This window comes from Corvus kubaryi, unplaced genomic scaffold (genome assembly GCF_017639235.1).
Source record: "Corvus kubaryi isolate FWS band 111438036 unplaced genomic scaffold, C.kubaryi_AGA036_p1.0 37392, whole genome shotgun sequence".
In the NCBI taxonomy this organism is placed as follows: domain Eukaryota; kingdom Metazoa; phylum Chordata; class Aves; order Passeriformes; family Corvidae; genus Corvus; species Corvus kubaryi.
The window spans coordinates 8,525,124-8,542,508 of NW_024581131.1; the positions used below are offsets into that span (position 1 = coordinate 8,525,124).

The 17,385-nt window shown below is 43.2% G+C and overlaps 1 protein-coding gene and 1 long non-coding RNA gene across 2 annotated transcripts in view; both read right to left on the reverse strand.

The window, feature by feature from the left end:
* SLC1A2 (solute carrier family 1 member 2) overlaps positions 1 to 16,909 on the reverse strand; it is an 89,868-nt gene extending 72,959 nt beyond the window's left edge. Inside the window, exon 1 of the mRNA XM_042038621.1 lies at positions 16,446 to 16,909. Coding sequence (XP_041894555.1) covers positions 16,446 to 16,462 — 17 coding nt within the window. The 5' untranslated portion in view covers positions 16,463 to 16,909. The remainder of the gene's footprint in view (positions 1 to 16,445) is intronic.
* LOC121669546 lies at positions 10,379 to 14,297 on the reverse strand. The gene is made up of 2 exons (XR_006017795.1): positions 11,787 to 14,297; positions 10,379 to 10,878 (listed from the first exon to the last, which is right to left on the reverse strand). It is a non-coding gene; the product is annotated as an uncharacterized LOC121669546 (long non-coding RNA).
* Positions 16,910 to 17,385: the final 476 nt, after the last annotated feature.

Consider the following 17,385-nt stretch of genomic DNA (forward strand, 5'->3'; position numbering starts at 1 on the left):
TGCTCATTTAGCATCCTTCATGAGCACTGAAATTCACACTGACCTAGAGGAGACAACAAGCATGCTAACACAAAGTAAAGCCATCAGGTAACTATGGTTCAGTTTAAAATCTAAGGCTATGAGAGACACAAAACTTAGAGAAACCACATATGACTAAGTTCTAAAAGGCAAGTGAAGAGCAAGGAGAAGCTCGGCTTGCACATCTTTCTGATGAGCTGTGAATAAGGTAGTAGGAAGAAGAGAGCAACAGGTAGGAGAAATTAATTCATAATCTCTTACGTTGCACTAGAATATGACTATCCACATTAAAATTATTAAGTGCACCATGGATGGTATCTAATTGTCTAGACAGGATTTGCGTTTGGCAGGTTGGCCTTTGGATTCAGGTTCTAGTCTGAAGAGCTGACAGAGATCAAATCTCAGGTCAGCACAACCACGTCCTTCCTGCCCCACCAGACAAGGTGCTCTGGGGTCAGCCTACAGAAGGGCTGCTGCACCACGATGCTGACTCCCAGGGCTCAACAGGGTAACACAAGCAGAAACAGACTGCCCCTGTCAGGCTGACCAGAATGGCTACCACGACACCACACACAGGCTCATTTGACAGAAAAGACACTGGGCTAATGCAACAGCACAACTCTCCTGACTGGATTTGCCCTACATCCCTGCAGCCCAGAGCAGAGGCAGAGTAATCTCAGCACAGCAAGGGATTGAAAGATCTGCATCTTGAGCCATAATTGTATGAAGATGAAATAGCTATGTTTCAGCTCTCTAAATCCATTTCTGACCAAGCCCACCTCTTTCAGTACCTCAAACATCCACCTACACATCCCAATCTGCATTTTACCAGCATTTTACCCTAAAACCAGCAGCATTAAGCAAACAGGGAGGAACAGAGACTGGTCTTTCTCGACTTCTTAAAAAAATGTGATTAGCTGAGTCTGATGATATGAACCACCTTTCCATTCTGCTCTGGGTAGCAAACAAAAAAATTCACAGATATAAAGTCCAAACTATGTCATATTTTCTATTATAAAGCAGATCTGAGTATTATGAATTCTGTCTTTTTAATACAGTGAATCTTTGCTCTCCATCTGCTAGCAGAATTGAATTCCAGGTTTGTATTTTCCTAAGACAAGAAAAGATGTCACTCCACAACTGCGACTTGAAGTCGTATTGTCAGTGTATTCCTAAATGGAGTTTCATTAGCCTGTTTATGGTATTTCATTACAAAAAAAGTCCACTTACCATATGTGAGCACTTTCCTCACAGCCTCACTAAGGAAGCGTCTGTTTGGCTTGTTTTGGTTTTCTCAAGTCATCTTTTTTCAGTGTTAATTACACCCTCCCTTTGAGTCCTTGTGGTTATGTATTACTGTATGGCAGCATTTACTGTTAACAAAATTCCCTGTGAAGGGAAAACTGGGAAATAGCACATAAATGTTACTGAGCTTTACCTGTTGGTTTTTGTTTGGTTGGTTTTTTTACCTGGGTTTTTTTCTCCAGTGAATCACAAGCAATCATGCAGTATTTTTTTCTTAAGTGTCCTGCTCCTTTTACACCCACAGCATGAGGGAACTGTGCCACAGAGGGAACGAGGCAAAATCTGAAACATGCAAAGGCCTGTGGCTCTGACACTGTATTTCTAAGACAAGTATGAGTCAAATTCATTTTGTGCACAACATCCAGTGGTTTTATTAGCTGCCAGGCTCAAACTTGCAGAGTGTCTCATGTACTGCTAGCTGGTAGTCAGAAACGAGCAGAGTCAAAATCAATTCTTCAACCCCATCTCCTGGCCTCATCTGGGCAGTCCTGTTTAGAACGAAGCCGAGGAAAACAAAGCTGCTGAAACTCACAGTGCACTGAAAGAAGATGTGATTTTTTGAGGGAGGCAGCAAAGCCTTTCCAACTCTAAAAGCCTGCCTACACTGGTAATCCATTGTGGTGCAGGCAAAGGCAGCATGCTGGGTCTCCTACACTTTCAAGGTATAGTCAGTTACTTTCCCCTTGCATTGGGGTAATCGTATCTGTGTGAGGAATTACTGCAGAGTAGATCATGCACAGTGCATTAGCAAATAACTTGCTTCACAGTAGGCAAGCCCGTGTTTCCAGGTAGAGTGAAGGACTTCTGAAGAAAGACTTTCAGATAGTAGGTAATCCAGCAAAGCATTAGAATTTACATGTGACACATATCATGTATTCTATGAAAGCCGGGGCTTGGGCAAAACAACCAGCATGTTCCACAGAAACTGCTTTTTTGCTGCCAGCCACGCTGGCAATAGTCTCACTGAAGGAAGAGTAAGCCTGAAATGAAATTTTCCACTATTACAACTGATGAGAAATGATTGCAAGAACATGGGCAAATAGCCAAAGCAATCTGTACTGGCAAACCCAAAGAAACGATGCAAAGCTGGCCAAGAGAGCTGCAATTAAATGTGCACCACCTTTGTCACATTCCTTTGCAATTAATTTTTATTTGCTCTTGCAAAGAGTAAAGATCTAAAAAGTAACCAACAGGCAGAACACCTACTTTGCACCTACTAAAAGCAGTATTTGTTTAGCACTGTGAAAATCCTAAAATGCACCTTTTTCCTCACTTCCTTTTCAATTAAAACCTGACACTTGTATAATGAATTACTTCTAGCAACTATCAAGTCTGCTTCTAGTTCAGGTGACCAACTACTGCCAATAGTCTGAAGGAAAAATATTGCGTAGAGCCTTATAGTGTAAACAGAAGAGAGCAGGTAGCCAGCACTGTTAAATCCTACTGTACTTTTTGTCAGGGGTCACTACCTGATCAGTTCGAAAAATTGAGACAAAAAATGTTCAGGTCTGAGGCATGCTAAAATGTCGGGGCAAACTTGTGGGACACTGCATGTGCAGAGTGATGTCCATGTGAGCGTGGATATTTGCACTCACAGTCACTGAGATCACACACTCACATGAGAGAGTCTGTTTATGAGTCTGCCAAGAACCATCAAGGTGTGCAGTGCAGGGAAGGTCTTTGAAAGAAGCTCTGTCCATACAGGCACTAAACAAGCTGTAGGAAACTCCCACTTAGTATGTGAATGAGTGATTTCATAAGAGTACTGGATTTAAGGCTAAAATCTGGAGGCTTTTCTGTTCCACATACATAATTTGAATATTTCAAAAGGAATTACGAATGTAATTCTTCAACACAAGGATACTCATCTGAGAAGGCACAGAAAGATAAAGATACAACTCAGCCACTCCTATACCTCCTTCTCCAAACTCTGGACAAAGGAAATGTTGAGGAGGAAATACAAGGTAAGGATGTCTAATACACTCATTAACCGTTATGAATGATCTCAAAGTTTTGAAAATTAAAGCACTTGCTAGAATATTTTAATTTATACTGGGATGGGACTATGAAGATTACTTCCACAGTGCCCAAATACTCTTTTTTACACTGAACTTGGGAGATGGTGAAGAGAATTACACAATAAAACTTTAAGAAAGGTGTTTTGAGGTCATAATACCCAGACACACAACCCAAATGATAGCTATACCCTCTTCACTTTAATGTAAATTTTGCAGTATATCAAATGGGACAATTTACAACCTGACATTTTAGTGGCAGATTACCACTTGGGACATAATAGTGACTGCATGTTTGAATGTGTTTCTTTTAATATGTGTCTGTCTGTAAAACATCTTCCATGTCTCAGTAGAAGTGAGGGCATCTTCTTTGAACAATAAAGACTATTCACAATAATTGTTTATGGCCAATTTCAAGAAAACACACTATTCTGTTCTTTTACACTTTGTCATGTAAAAATATTTTTCTAGGGTGTGATCTTGCTTACTCAACTGATATAATAACTTTTCTGTCTCCTGCTACTCTGTCCTGCTAGACAAAATCTTAAGTTATGTCATGGGCATAAGTTATTAAAGAAACTATGTTGAAACATGACACATTATTCCAGGAAACTGTTAAAGGAACAACCAGCTTCAGATAGGTTTTGACTTTCCTGTTCCTGAGTACTCTCTTGTAATAGTCCGCAAAACAAACAGCGATGGAAGATTAGCAAAATGCAATAACCTGATCACCTGCCAATAGAGACCTTTCCATTCCAGCTTTTGATGTACATTTGGCACTAGTGTTCCCATCACTGGGAAATGTCCTAGCTATCTTTCAGGTATGTGATCTTGATGTATAAAAGCCTAGATTTAGAAATCAGACACTGTTAATAAACCCATCAGTTCACAACAGTGCTTAAAAACAGCAGTTCTGAGAAAGGCCTCTAAAAATGAATCATGATTGTCAGGTTAACAGATAATTTAAGCTTCAGCTTGGGGAAAAAAAAAAAAACTGAGAGAAAGCAAGAGGAGGATCTAAGCTTTCCCAAACAATTCAAAAAATGTGAAGACAACATGGTATTTTCATAAGAGGAGGCAAACCACTGAAGGTCCACACAAAGAAGTAGGCTGAGCCCCTCATCTGGTCTCCTGCTGCTCTAGTCATGCAGCAAAGGTATAACCAGCATCACCTGGGATGAAAAATAGGGGAAAGATAGTTTTGCATTGCCTGACTGGCCATGGAAACAGGACAATTTTCCTATCCACAGCTGCAGATTCTGGTGTGACAGGGAGCAAACTTCACACCTTAACTCTCAATCTATAAAGATGAGAGTATATCTCCTAAGGTGTCTCTGATTTCTTTGTTAACATAGGAAGATAAATTAGGAGATATTATTCTTCCTGTACATGTCATTTTAGCCACAGAGAGACACATCTTAGGCACACTGGTATCACAGCATTACTAATAAATAGACTGGAGAAATAACACCTCTATGAAACCACACTTGATGTAACCACACAGACGAGAAGGGAGGCTGTCGAAACTGTCATCTTTCTTGATGGCAGAGAGAGTATAAATAGAGGGTAACTGGCTAGAAGTTAAAATCCTCCTTCTCTTTCCTTTCTCTCCTCCTTGGAAATACGGAAGAAACAGTGTATGGCAGTTATTGTGATGTCCTTATGGTGTCCAAAAGTATGAAAACACTTACAAGATGATGTATGGTCAGTGAGTAACCCAGGGCAATTAACAGACATTAACACACAGGTACAAGATGGTAATTAATTTGTGCCCCTCTTTTCAGTTCTCAGCCTTGCAGCCACATCTGACCTCCAGGTACCAAGTGCTGTTTCTGCAGCTTCAGTTTGATGTTTGATGTGCCTGTCCAACCCATGCCCCATTCTGCCAGGGTCCTTTCATCAGCTCTGACCAGCTTCCAAATGACGGTGTTTAGTTTCCCCTTTGCAGAAGTAAAGCCAGTGGCTTTGATGTGAGAGCTCTAGCTGTTTCTTCTCATCATCTCCAGCACTCAGCAGCCTATGGCTGTCAGGAGCAGCCTAGCAATCTCAGACATGTGCTGACTGCTTAAATCCTCCTGTATTTGCACGAGGAGGAAGGATATGATGGCTCTTACACTGATTCAGACATCACAGTGATTTTGTACTTTCAATGCAGAACCTGAATAGAAAATATTATGAACTGTTACCACCCAGTGGAATTAAACTGTCACTTAACACTTTTTCAAGTTCATTGTATCAATCCTACACTTTCATTCCATCAATTTGTCAAGAGTCTAAGCAATGAACAAGTGTCATATGCAGGTTGAATAGCATGACATACAGCAGAAAATCATTTGTACTTATCAAAACAAAGGGAAAACCCAGACTGAGTGATCAGACGCATGGGAAAACTTCACAAATTAAATATTATTCATCTTTGTGGTTTTATTGTTAGGGGCCACATATGCTGGCTTCACAGGATATTTTGGGAGCAAGTTTAAAATGGACAGAAATAAAGACATGGGCATTCAAGATTTTCTAAGATTACATCTTTACTACTCCCTCAAGACATAAAAATGCATTCTTTTCTCCTGATTTGGACAATACATACGAATTAACTAACCACTGATATTTTGAATTAGAAACATTTATCTGTCAGTTAGTGAATAAATAACACCTACAAATTGAGTTGGTTTTGGATTCCACCTTACTCATGCCATCATCATGGCCCCTACATCAAAGAGCCATAACAACTGAAGGTGTCCTTTTTTAGCCATAAGAATGCATCACACAAAGAGGTTCTGGCAATAAACACTGCCATACCTTCACTGCAGCAGCTTGCTAGAGCTCTGTAAGAGAGCGGAAGTTGTCCAGAGCAGACAGATACCTGTGTTTCTACTGTAAATGTACATAACACAACACACAGCTGGGCTCTAACCCCCAGCCCTGGCTTTTGGACACTGTCAGTACAAGGACAAAAGGGAAGATCTCAAGTGGATTGATCTCCTAAGATGCAGAGGACAACTGCAAAACTGAAATACCTAGAATCAACAGTGTACATCCTTTGTGGAAAAGCAAAATAACGTAAGTATTTAAGAGCACTTGGTAACACAATACCTCCATCAAAGCCAGGACGCTGTTAAGAATCCAGGTGGCCAGAACAGGATTCCTTCAGTGTGAATTTAGCTACATATATTCTTGTTTTATGTTTCACAAAATCCTTAATTGCAACTGATAGTAACATTATCATTCTTAAATATTATTGAGGAAAAAAAGAAGTGTCTTGACAAAAATAATCATGATAATTACCAACCAACGTATTGGGATTTTCCCCTTTGTACTATGATCTTGTGTCTACTGCCAGACTACCAAAAAAAAATGGAGCTTACACAACCACAGTCCCTGTGGGTTTTATCTGTTTTCTGCTGCGCAGTCCTTCCACCTATTGACTGATTTCAAGCCAGACACAATTAGGGGATCAACATCCAAAAGACACTGAAGCCTCAGTTACCAAGTGAGAGTGAAGACCCCCTAGGCCTCCCTGAGAGAGGCTGCAGTGGGAGTTCAAGCTTTATTTGGTTTGCAAGGGTGCCACCGTGTGACACAAACCCGTTACCAGAAAAGGTGACAGGAATGTCCTCCTCAAGGCACTCCAGCAACTCACTTGAAGAGATGGTGACTGCTGTGAGGCCCTTCTGCCCTTAACTTTAAGCCCATTACAGTATCTTTCAGAAGATCCTCCCCAGGTTCCCCCAGGAAAGGGTTATTGGGAATCCCCTTCAGCAGACCACCAGGGAACATAAGCCTGCAAATGGGACTGGAACGAAAGCAGGAACAAAAGCAACAGCTAATCCTGGAAGCAGCAGAAGGCTTCCTACTAAGGTGCTCTGGTATTACAGAAAGGTTTTGTATGTTTTAGCCCTATGTAGCTGTGAAGGTTCCTCTGGCACTTTTTATGTCAATAGAAATAATATTTCCTGGCAGTTTCCAGCGTGGGACACTGCAATATGCCTGTTCTAAGTCCTCCTAAAATGTAGGATGAGGGATTCTGATCTGTTTTTCACTACCTGACCTAAATTCTGTGATATAAATAGCAACCAGGTGTTAATGGATTCCCATATGCATGCATGTATGTGGATGACGTGTTTATATACACGTGCGTTTTTTGGGACAAATCTTTTCTCAGTTACTGCAGCAAAAGTAGGTCTTACACAGATAAAGACCAGATGCTTAATTAATGAGAGAGCTTTCTGCCTCAAAGGAAGTGTACTAAACCATGTATACTTGAGATGCTGCCTGTGCCATTGTATGGAGCCCAGACCCCTCCGCACACTTGGCATGAATTTGCAACAGAAGCTCCACATTCTGTGTGATTGGAGACCACGGTTTACCTCCAGCCACGTTTGCCTCTCAGGAGTCCGTGCTGCTTGTGGCGAGCATGCCAAGTACTGCTCATTAGTGACTTAAACAGCCAAGTGACTTGAAGGCCATGGCAGCACCTCAGCTCATGGCCACAGAGGGAGCAGTGCTGCCAGCAGGCACATCAGCAGCCAGAAGATGATGAGAGCCTGCCAGGAACCTGCCCAGCGGGGAACACTTACCTGAGGCATATCAGTGATCAACTGAGTGTAAACTTGTATTAGCAGTTTAGTCCAACGTGAACTTCTGGAGTGAACTTCCTGAACATGCCGACCTGCTGTGCTCTGGTTCATGCTGCAGAGCTGAATTACATTTGGATTAAGCCACACCAGGAAATGCACTGTAGAAGCACACTTAAGGCTCTTCAGATAGTAACCAACACAGTGTGGACTTAGCAGGTCCGGCTACCTCGACTGGGCTGGATTATTATTCATGTATACATAGCTTGAAGCCAATCTCATGAAAAATCAGTAACGTGGATGAGTACATTACAGGATGGTGTGCCAGCAGTACAGGGCATCACAGCCACATCCAAGAATTGGGATATGAAGAGACTACATGGAGATGGCTGTATACTGTGTACTTGTCATGCACCGAATCTCAGAACAGTTAAAGTTGGAAGGGACCCCTGAAGAGCCTCTAGTTCACTCTCGTATCCCCAGCTACATGTTATGTATGTGTAGCCAGTTTTTCAACTAAGGAAACCGTGGTCCCAGACAGTAGGTGGTTTGTTAAATCCACAAATGCTGGCCCTAAAGCGTACCTGTGTCTGCCTGTGTGCTCTCCTGCACTCAAGATAATTAGCTGGACTAAGAGGTTGTCATTAGCTTGGACACAATACTGGACTAATACAGTTGCACCACCTTCAGGATCTAAACTGGTCTCTGATCACATTGCTCTCCAGATTGGAAACATGTACCAGAAGTGTTTGTCAATCCCTCTAAGAGGGTGCTGCATCAGACACACTTGTCCAAAGGAGTAGGAACAAGCAGGTTTGTTCTCTGCACCTGCGAGACAGCCTTTGTGAATGATGTGCAGTGTCAGAAGCTCAGTAGTGCACGTGACTTGTTTAGCAGTGATCTCTGTCATTGTCCCTGCGAGAGAGCAAATCTCCAAGATCCAAACTTAATTCAGCGACTGGGTAAATGACAGTACAGAAAGTAAAATGAACAGTTGGAAAGCAAAACACCAGGGGTTCCTGCCTCAAGGGAGATGAAGTCCACCATCTGGAAACCACATGGTATGGCTTGAGGAGGCCACAAGTCAATCAGGAGTGCAGTCGTTCCCAGATGTGAAGCACAAATTTGGCAGTAGGGCTGAGACTAACTTGATTCACCCAGAAAGGGGAACTAGCAGGTGATGTAACTCCCCTTAGATCCATTTACCTGTCTTCCCTGGGATAAATTAATGCATTTACTCCTTTGACAAGTATCAGTTTGAATGCACATTTTACTTTTAATCTTCGCAAATGTTCTAGTACCAAACTTTCCACCTTCTCACGCACGCAGATTTTACACTTGGATACATCTCTGATTATTCTCAATATGCCAAAGAGATGGAGACTAAATTTAAGCTTGCCCCAAAATACCTACTTTAGAGGTGCTATCCATTATCCTCTTATAGGGGATGCAGTTGATAGTGAGCTATCAGAGAATAAGAAAAAGCTCAATTCATGGATGGGGCTCAAGGACCTTGACTTTGGTAGTGGCAGAGGTATCCTGCTCACTGAGCAATCAGGCAGGCAGCCCCTATGCCTCACTATGGTTACCAGTATTAAAGACCAACACTGCAAAACTGGAGTTATGAAAATCAACACTGCAAAATATACTAGCAGGATGTGATATTGACAGAATAAAAAAGGCTCAAAACTTCCTGGAAATTTTGGAAACAACACCACTGAACCAGCTGAAGACAGAATCAGATGTGCCTTTTTATGCAGCCTGGAGAACAGGAGGCTGAGGGGGGACTTTATTGCTCTCTACAACTCTCTAAGAGCAGATTGCTGGCACCTTGCAAAACACGAAAAAAGACAAATATTGTCTTAGTCTACTTGAAATGTTTCCTTAAAACAGAGTGAAATCTTTTCCTTTGTATTGGAGGTCCCACCATTTTAGTCTTCTAAATTGAAGCTGAAACTAAGAATTTATTTTTGAAAAGTAAAAACTAAATGTTTTTTGGTTTTAAAATCTCATTCTATCTTCTTTTCTTTAAAACACTTCAATTAATCTGATTTCTCAGACACAGCAGTGAACCTGAAATACTGCATTTTCTTGAATTCCACACTGCTTTCCTAAAGATGCCTGTAATTAGCAGGCGTATTCCTTCATTCTTTTATGCTTTGGTTCTCTTTTTGTTCTTCCTTGTAAGGATCCCCAATTTGGAATTGCTTATGCAGGATCAAATATGTTGAAGATAAAAGTTAGAAAATATTATGAGCTTTGAACTTAGTCTGTTTTCTTTCCTAAGCACCGAAACATGTATTGTGGTTAATTGTCTTAAAACTTTAGGCACACTGAGAGCCTTTAAATTAATACAGAAGTAGGATTAAACCTATAAAAGCACACTTATTTTTATTGCTTGTATGCCTCTGGTAATAGCATTTTAAAGTAACAAGCTGGAGGCTAAAATTGGGTGAAACGTACTGAGTTTGCAAGAGAGGAGTTTTATTAGTGGATGGATGATTACAGAGATGATGGATTTGACAGATCCAGCCAGTGTTTTCAAGAAACCATACAATTAATTGCTCAAAATAGCAGGCATTGTAACACATTCTGCTGGAGAAGAGAATTAAATCACACAGAAAATGGAAAGGTATTACATGAGAAAGCACTGAAGATGAAGGGCCACTTGTTAGCACTGCGCCTTCGCCCCACACCCCTCACATGCACAGACTGCGTCGGTATGGAGACAACTCTGCACAGACAGCCCAGTGCTGCAGGCTCAAGTTAGTGTGGGATCCATGTTCTTCCACACAGAGTCCCAGCATTCCCACTGTCACCTACACCAAGAAGGAACCCACATGCCAACCATACTGCCACACAGGTGAAAGAGGACAGAGTTTTAATGTCAGTCTTTTTAAGCTGAAAAACTGTGACCCACTGCTCACAAATTTACAGTTATTAGCAGTCTTCATTGGGACAGCCTGTAGATCAAGGGGAAACAGGAAAATGAAGAGCAAATTAAATGCAATAATTTGCTAGTACAGCAATACAGTATTGCTTTGTATGCTGACTTCTTAGTGCATTGTACACAAACATCTACATGTATGTCAACAGAGAAGGCTGTACATATGTATTTATCTCACAGAAACCTATGGTAAGACATGGTTTTTGAAGACTTTAGTCATTTTTTAAGGAAGCACAATCTCCCTTCAGGCTTCATATATCTAAGCCAATACTCTAATCTGCTATTTCCAAAAAGTTCAGAATAAATAAGTACCTGTAAACTTTATAGGAAACATATTAATCCCTGTCTGTCTATAAAATGATCTGAATATGGCTAAAAATGGAGTTACTGTCTAGGCAAAAACTTCTTTTTGAAAGCATATCTCAAGGCCAGACTGAAGGTTGGGGCCATGAGAACTATCGTGTCATTTCAGGATCATGAGTTATCTTCTGCAAAGCCTAAGTGTCTTTTACTGAAATTGATGAGAGATTTGCAATTGACAACAGTGAAATGAGGTCAGAGCCACAGCTGATATGACTAATTACCAAGCTACATTCATTCCATCTGTCCCACAAAATGTCTAAGAAAGAGCATAGGGTAAAACATCTCCATCCTATGCTGGTGCTCATCAAATCCTGCATAAAAATAACAGTGAGAGCGCTTGGGAAATTTCCTCCTCTGAAGTATCTAAATATTTGTGCCAGAATAATTCCTCAAGTTTCCATGTAGAGGAATTTTGTGGGTAAATTACAGAATAAGAACTCAGATGACAAGAAATGCGTGGATGTGCTTGTTGTACATATTGTGGCAGATCCTGAAAACCCACTCGCCTATGTAGGTGCCTGAACCCTACGATGAAACGCCAAGTTAGTGTTCCTGACTCACCTAGGTGTGTCATGTTGTCTCCAGGCTAGGTGAATAATACATGCTGGCAATCTCCCTTTCAGGCTTTGTCTTGACAATGCAGCAAATGGCTTATGACTCCTGCTTCAAGATCCAAAACCATCACGGCTGCATGACTTAAAAAAATAATCCTGTGTAGTAAATTAATTCTTAATGTTCAAATTTGTTCAAAAAATGTTGACAGGTTAACTTGTATTCACAGAGCTTTATGTCAGTAAGGTATTTATTATTTGTGCCTCTTGTGTCAACTTATGTTGACTAATAAGCATCTGTCTACAGCTAGTATAAAACCTATGGGAGTTCCACAGCTATGGCTAATTTTGGAGAAATCAAATCATATGCTCTCTAGTCTGCACCAAACTTTTATTGTTTGGTGATCTCCTAGCACAGGCAAACAGTACTCCTGATGATGGAACTGCCGTTCCAGAAACAACTTGAGCAACTTGAGATGAACATAAGAGTATCTATAGAAGAATGTAAAAACAACCAAGTTTGGAGAGGAGGAATGGACCTCGGATGAAGTTTTTTTGTTTGTTTCTTTCCTTCTAAGTGAGATATTGGTAAAGTCAAATACCAAGGCAGGGATCTCCGTACTGGCCATGCAGTTTATCTGCTACGCTGAACAGAATATGAGCACTGCATTTGTGCCATTTCATATTACACAAACACCATTTATATTAAGTGCACACAGAACTGAGAAGCACTATTTCACTAATCAAACCACGACGCTAAGCAATCACCCAGACTTCTGTCTATTCAAACACAGTAATGTTTCATGCTCTTCCACTTCACTGATTTATTTTGTAGCAGGGTGCATACACACACACACAGACACACAAAAGTGTCTGTTAACTGTTCACAAATTTGAACGGGTGACATCTCTGTGCTTTTCATAAACCTTCCCTGGGACGGCTCTTCAGAACTGAGACCAACGGAAGTAGAATAGCCCACATCAGTATTAAGAACCTCTGCAAAATATGGTGATCACAACAAACTGCCCACTGGGAATGGCCACTGGCCCACGCTGACTCCCTAACCATGCCCCTGGACTGAGAGAGGGCTGCCCAGCCAAAGGCACGGGGCTGCTCTGAGGCTGACCTGCCAGAGGGCTGAGCTCCCAGCTCACACACCTGCTCTACCTCTGGTTAAGTTGCTTCTATAGATGCAGTGATAGTGTCTCCTAGTGGCTATATTCCTGAAGGAGCAGACCCTAATCCAAACTTCACACCTGAAACTCCCACTCTTTAGAGGCATACAAAATACTAACATGTCTCCAGATTTTTAGAGTATCTAAATCAGCACTCTGGAAGGTTGTTTTTTTTTTTAACTACAAGAACAACAAAACAGAACAGTATCAAGGTACTCTATTCTTTTCCTTTAGTAAGACTAAAGAGAAAGATAAGAGCAATAATAACACCATGTGAAGCAAGGACTTTGTGGTCAAAGGTCTGAAGGCAAGCATGGGTATCAACTGATCAGTCAATCTTATGTAACCTTTAGGTCCTATCAAGACCCTGTAAAAGCAAAGGAAATGCTGAAATGCTCTGCTTTGGTAAATCTCCATAGATCAACCCACCACGTACTGAGCCCTACACCAGACACCACAGTCTGTGGGTATGAACTCATGTCCTGGGATCTTTGAACCCCACTAAGGACTCATGAAAGGCGATGCCAGCACAGATGAGAAGGTCAGGTCTCCCAGGAGCATCCCACCTGCAGTCATGGTCAGCTGAGGATGTTTAAACGGAACATGAAAACAAGAAACCTTGCACTGTATCCATACTTGGTGCTAGCCCTTCCTCCTTGAACAGGCTATTTTCCATTTTCAGCACCAGCTAAACACCAAAAATGCATCTTAGTATTGAGATGTATCAGGGGATTTTGTGAAAGAAAGACTAAAACTTCAAGATACAGACAGCGTAAACCAAAATCCCCCTAAATGGTACTACAGTAAGGTAGACCCAGAGGACACATGGGTCTGATTTTGCCGTGTTGTTGAACACTTCCTTTCTCATTTTCTTCCAACCAAAGTTCCCCATTGTTGACCATCCTCTTGGAACAGAAAGATTTGTTCAGCAAATTTCCATACGTGGATAAGCTTAACCAAATAAGACATTGAAAGAAAAGGAAAATAATGACTGGAAAGGCACAGGCAAGGAAATCTGCCATAGCAAATCCTGGCTGTAAGTGACCACTACTTCTTAACAATGGAACACAGATTTACCTTCCTCTGTGCGTATATCTCAGGGCCTTTTGTTCATTAAATACCTTGTCACACACCTGACATCCTCACTTTGGAGATTTTACATAAGCTTTCCTGTTAGAAGAGTAATATGTCACTACAAAAATGACTGTAGTTGGAGCAGTTTTGTCACCACAAAATAAAATCTTTATATACTCCTGGTCTCAACTAACATATTTAGCTGAACATCCCACGAGCAACTAGATATTGATCTGGAGTGTATCCCTCTGTTCCCACCTCCAGTAGGTCCTTCTCCATGTACCTGTGTGTGCCTGAGATAGTGCCCATTGCTGCAAGCAGAGCAGTGTTTCTGCTACCATTCTCACATTGTGCCAGTGCTGGTGGAAAGCATTTCTTGAACAAGGTCCAGTCAATATTCACTTTCCATGATGATCCTTTTGGTGCCTCAGTTTGCTGACCTTTATGCCAGAGTGAAAGCTAATCTCTACACTCAGCTTTTCACTTGAGGGGAGAGAAAGATGAGAATTCAGCTTTGGAAGAGATTCTTACTGGTAAATACGGATTGACAATTGAAATCCTTCCCACTCAACTTCTTTTTCCACACCTCCTTCAGCTGTCACAGACCACTAACTGAATCATATCAAACAACTGTTTCAGTTTGTCTTAGTCTAGGTAAATTTCCTACAAGGTTTGAAAACAAGGCCTAAACTCGTTTCTTTTCTCACCCTGACAATTTAGCTCTGTTCCATAAGGAAAACAAAAGCATGCATCTACTGAAGCCTTTCTGGTTTTGGCACTCTGATCTTTCATAGCCTGCCTATTCAGTCAAATTCTTCTAAAAGCACTTCTCGTTATACACACATTTAAAACCTCCTTTCTTCTGAAGTTGACAGATCTCTCTAACACAGCCACCCCTTATTAAACTCTTGTACAACTGATTCCACCTTCCACCACTGGTCCAAAACAAGCACAGCCACCTCAGGTGGGAATACAAACAGTAGATGACCGCATCATCCAGAGGAGAGTGATAGTGGGGATAATCCAAGGATACAGAAGGGACAGAGTTGCAACCCTAGGCTGGTTCTTCCATCTCTGAGCTTCTTCCTCATGGCTCTGATCATTTGTTGACAGTATCTAGTTAAGTGATTTCATTGTCAGAGGAAATGCTACATAGGGCAGATTAAACTGTTGGGCTGCCACCAAAACAAAAATGTACAAATTCAGTGCAGAAAGCCCCTGAAAAGGCAAGGCAATACCAAATGATAAATTAATGACTTCTGTCACAGTCCTGAGAAAAGCCAGAAGAGCCTCACAGATTTGTCCTCTGATCAACTGGGGGATTGTCCTTTTTCCAAAGCAACCCAAACCAATACTTTCTAACTTTCCATTCCTCCGAAGCCAACTGCTGGGGGCCACTGCACAGCCAGCCAGTTTCTTCTTCTGACCAGGTAATGGGACACTTGTGTGCACATCCTCCCAGACATGTGTTGGGTTATTTAAATCAGCTCAGCAAGTCTTTTAGCCTGAGAGACACAAAGGCAATATAAACAGAGCTTCCTTTTGCACTCTGTCCTTAGAGAGTCCTATCCTGAGCAGATCATGCTGATACAACATGACAACATCCAGGGATAAAGGGGAGGCTCACACTAAACGCAGTCTAATAGTAGGTAGTGTTATAAGAGGGCAAGCAGAGATGAAGGAATTCTTTTCTTTTCTTTCCTACTACCTGCAAGTCTGTAAACTGAACAAGCCCTCTGCCTCTTCAGAGCGATGAAGCGGGTGACGCCTGCAGTCCTGGCAGGAGTTGTAGGGACAACTGTTGTAGGGACAACGGTTTTCTTCCAAGGGACGCTACCAGAGCTGTACTGTGTTTGCTTTTCTTTAAAGCCTCCTGTAGAACCCTTTGCCCTTCCCAGCATTTCTCTTGCTAGAACTTTAACGCATTTGGCACAGAACTGCAAAATTGCACAACTCCTCAAGAAGTTGGATTTGTTTGTTGCCTTTTGAAGGGATGGCTGGGGGGGACAAGTTTTTGATTATTTTTGAAATTATAATATTAATTATTATTATTATTATTACTACTATTATATTTAGGAAGAAGCTTCACCCTCCTTTTTGAGTGAGCCATTCATTTGTACTCTTCTTTCAGGCAGGTGGTTTAAGCTTGATCTGCCCCCCAGGGGTTAAATAAAGAAGTGATGGGAGGAAAACCAAGACCTTTTCAGTGGTTCATATTCGAAATTTTTTCCCTCGCTCTTTTCTATATGTGGATCGTCTGCTTCTCGTTTCCTCTCGCTCCCTAATTATTCTGTTAGGGAATGGCGAGGGGCAAGGATCAACAATGAAGCAGATGACAGGAAACTCTGTAACCAAAAGAACAATGCCGGGCATCTCCCCCATCCTCCCGTTCCTCCCACCCAAGAGATGGTCCCCCTCACCCTTCTGTCGATGCCATGGTTCCGAAAAACCCCCTGTCTTCTCAAGGGTCCAAGGGATTAATTTGGACAGCAGGGCGCGAAGGAGGTTGGCTCTTTGGTATAGCCCTCGCTCACGTCTGGGAAGGAGCACGCAATTCCTTGTAATCCTGGGGGCTCCGCAGGGCGAGGATCCGGCAGCTCCGCTCCTCGGCTCTCCCCCACCCCGCCGTCCCAGAGCAGGCTCTCGGTGCCCCGGGGACCGGCGCTGCTGCGCCGCGGCCGCCCAGCAGTGGCCGGCGGGGCGAGGAGGCGCTGGCACCTGGGCTGCGATCCCCGGCGCCCTCCCCTCGCCGCGGGGAGCGTGTGCGTGTCTGCGCGGCTGTGTGCGAGAGCTGGGGGGCGACTTCACATCGGCGCGGCGCTGGCTGAGGCTGGATTGGAAGGTTTAGCCCTCGAGCCGTGGATTTGCAGTCAATCCCTCTCTATTTTAGGCACGGGCTGACATCACGAGCCGTTGTTACTCCTATAAATCCCCCCCAACAGCTCCTTGGCAGCAGCGGGGGGGGCGGCGAGCCCCTCGCAGGGGGAGGGCCGGGCGCCGCCGACCGCGACCTGCCCCGTTCGCCGCGGCCGCCACCGCCTCCCGGGGCAGGCTCGGGACTCGGGGGAGCCGGCCGGGAGCCGCGGGAAGGCGCGATTCCACAGACACACACACACATACACACACAGCCCCGCTCGTGTCCGGCTGCCGCCTCACACCCGCACGTGCCCCGGCGAGCGGGCCGGCGCTCGGGCGGCAGCGGAGTGCCGCAGCCCGGCCGAGGGGCTGTGCCGCCGCAGCCGCGGCACCTGCCTCGCCGCGCCGAGGCGGCAGCGGGCTCTCGGGAGGCCCGGCCCGCTCAGCCCTTGTTCGCGCCGCGCTGTCCCACCGGGACGGCCGGGGCTCGCTGACGGCCGCAGC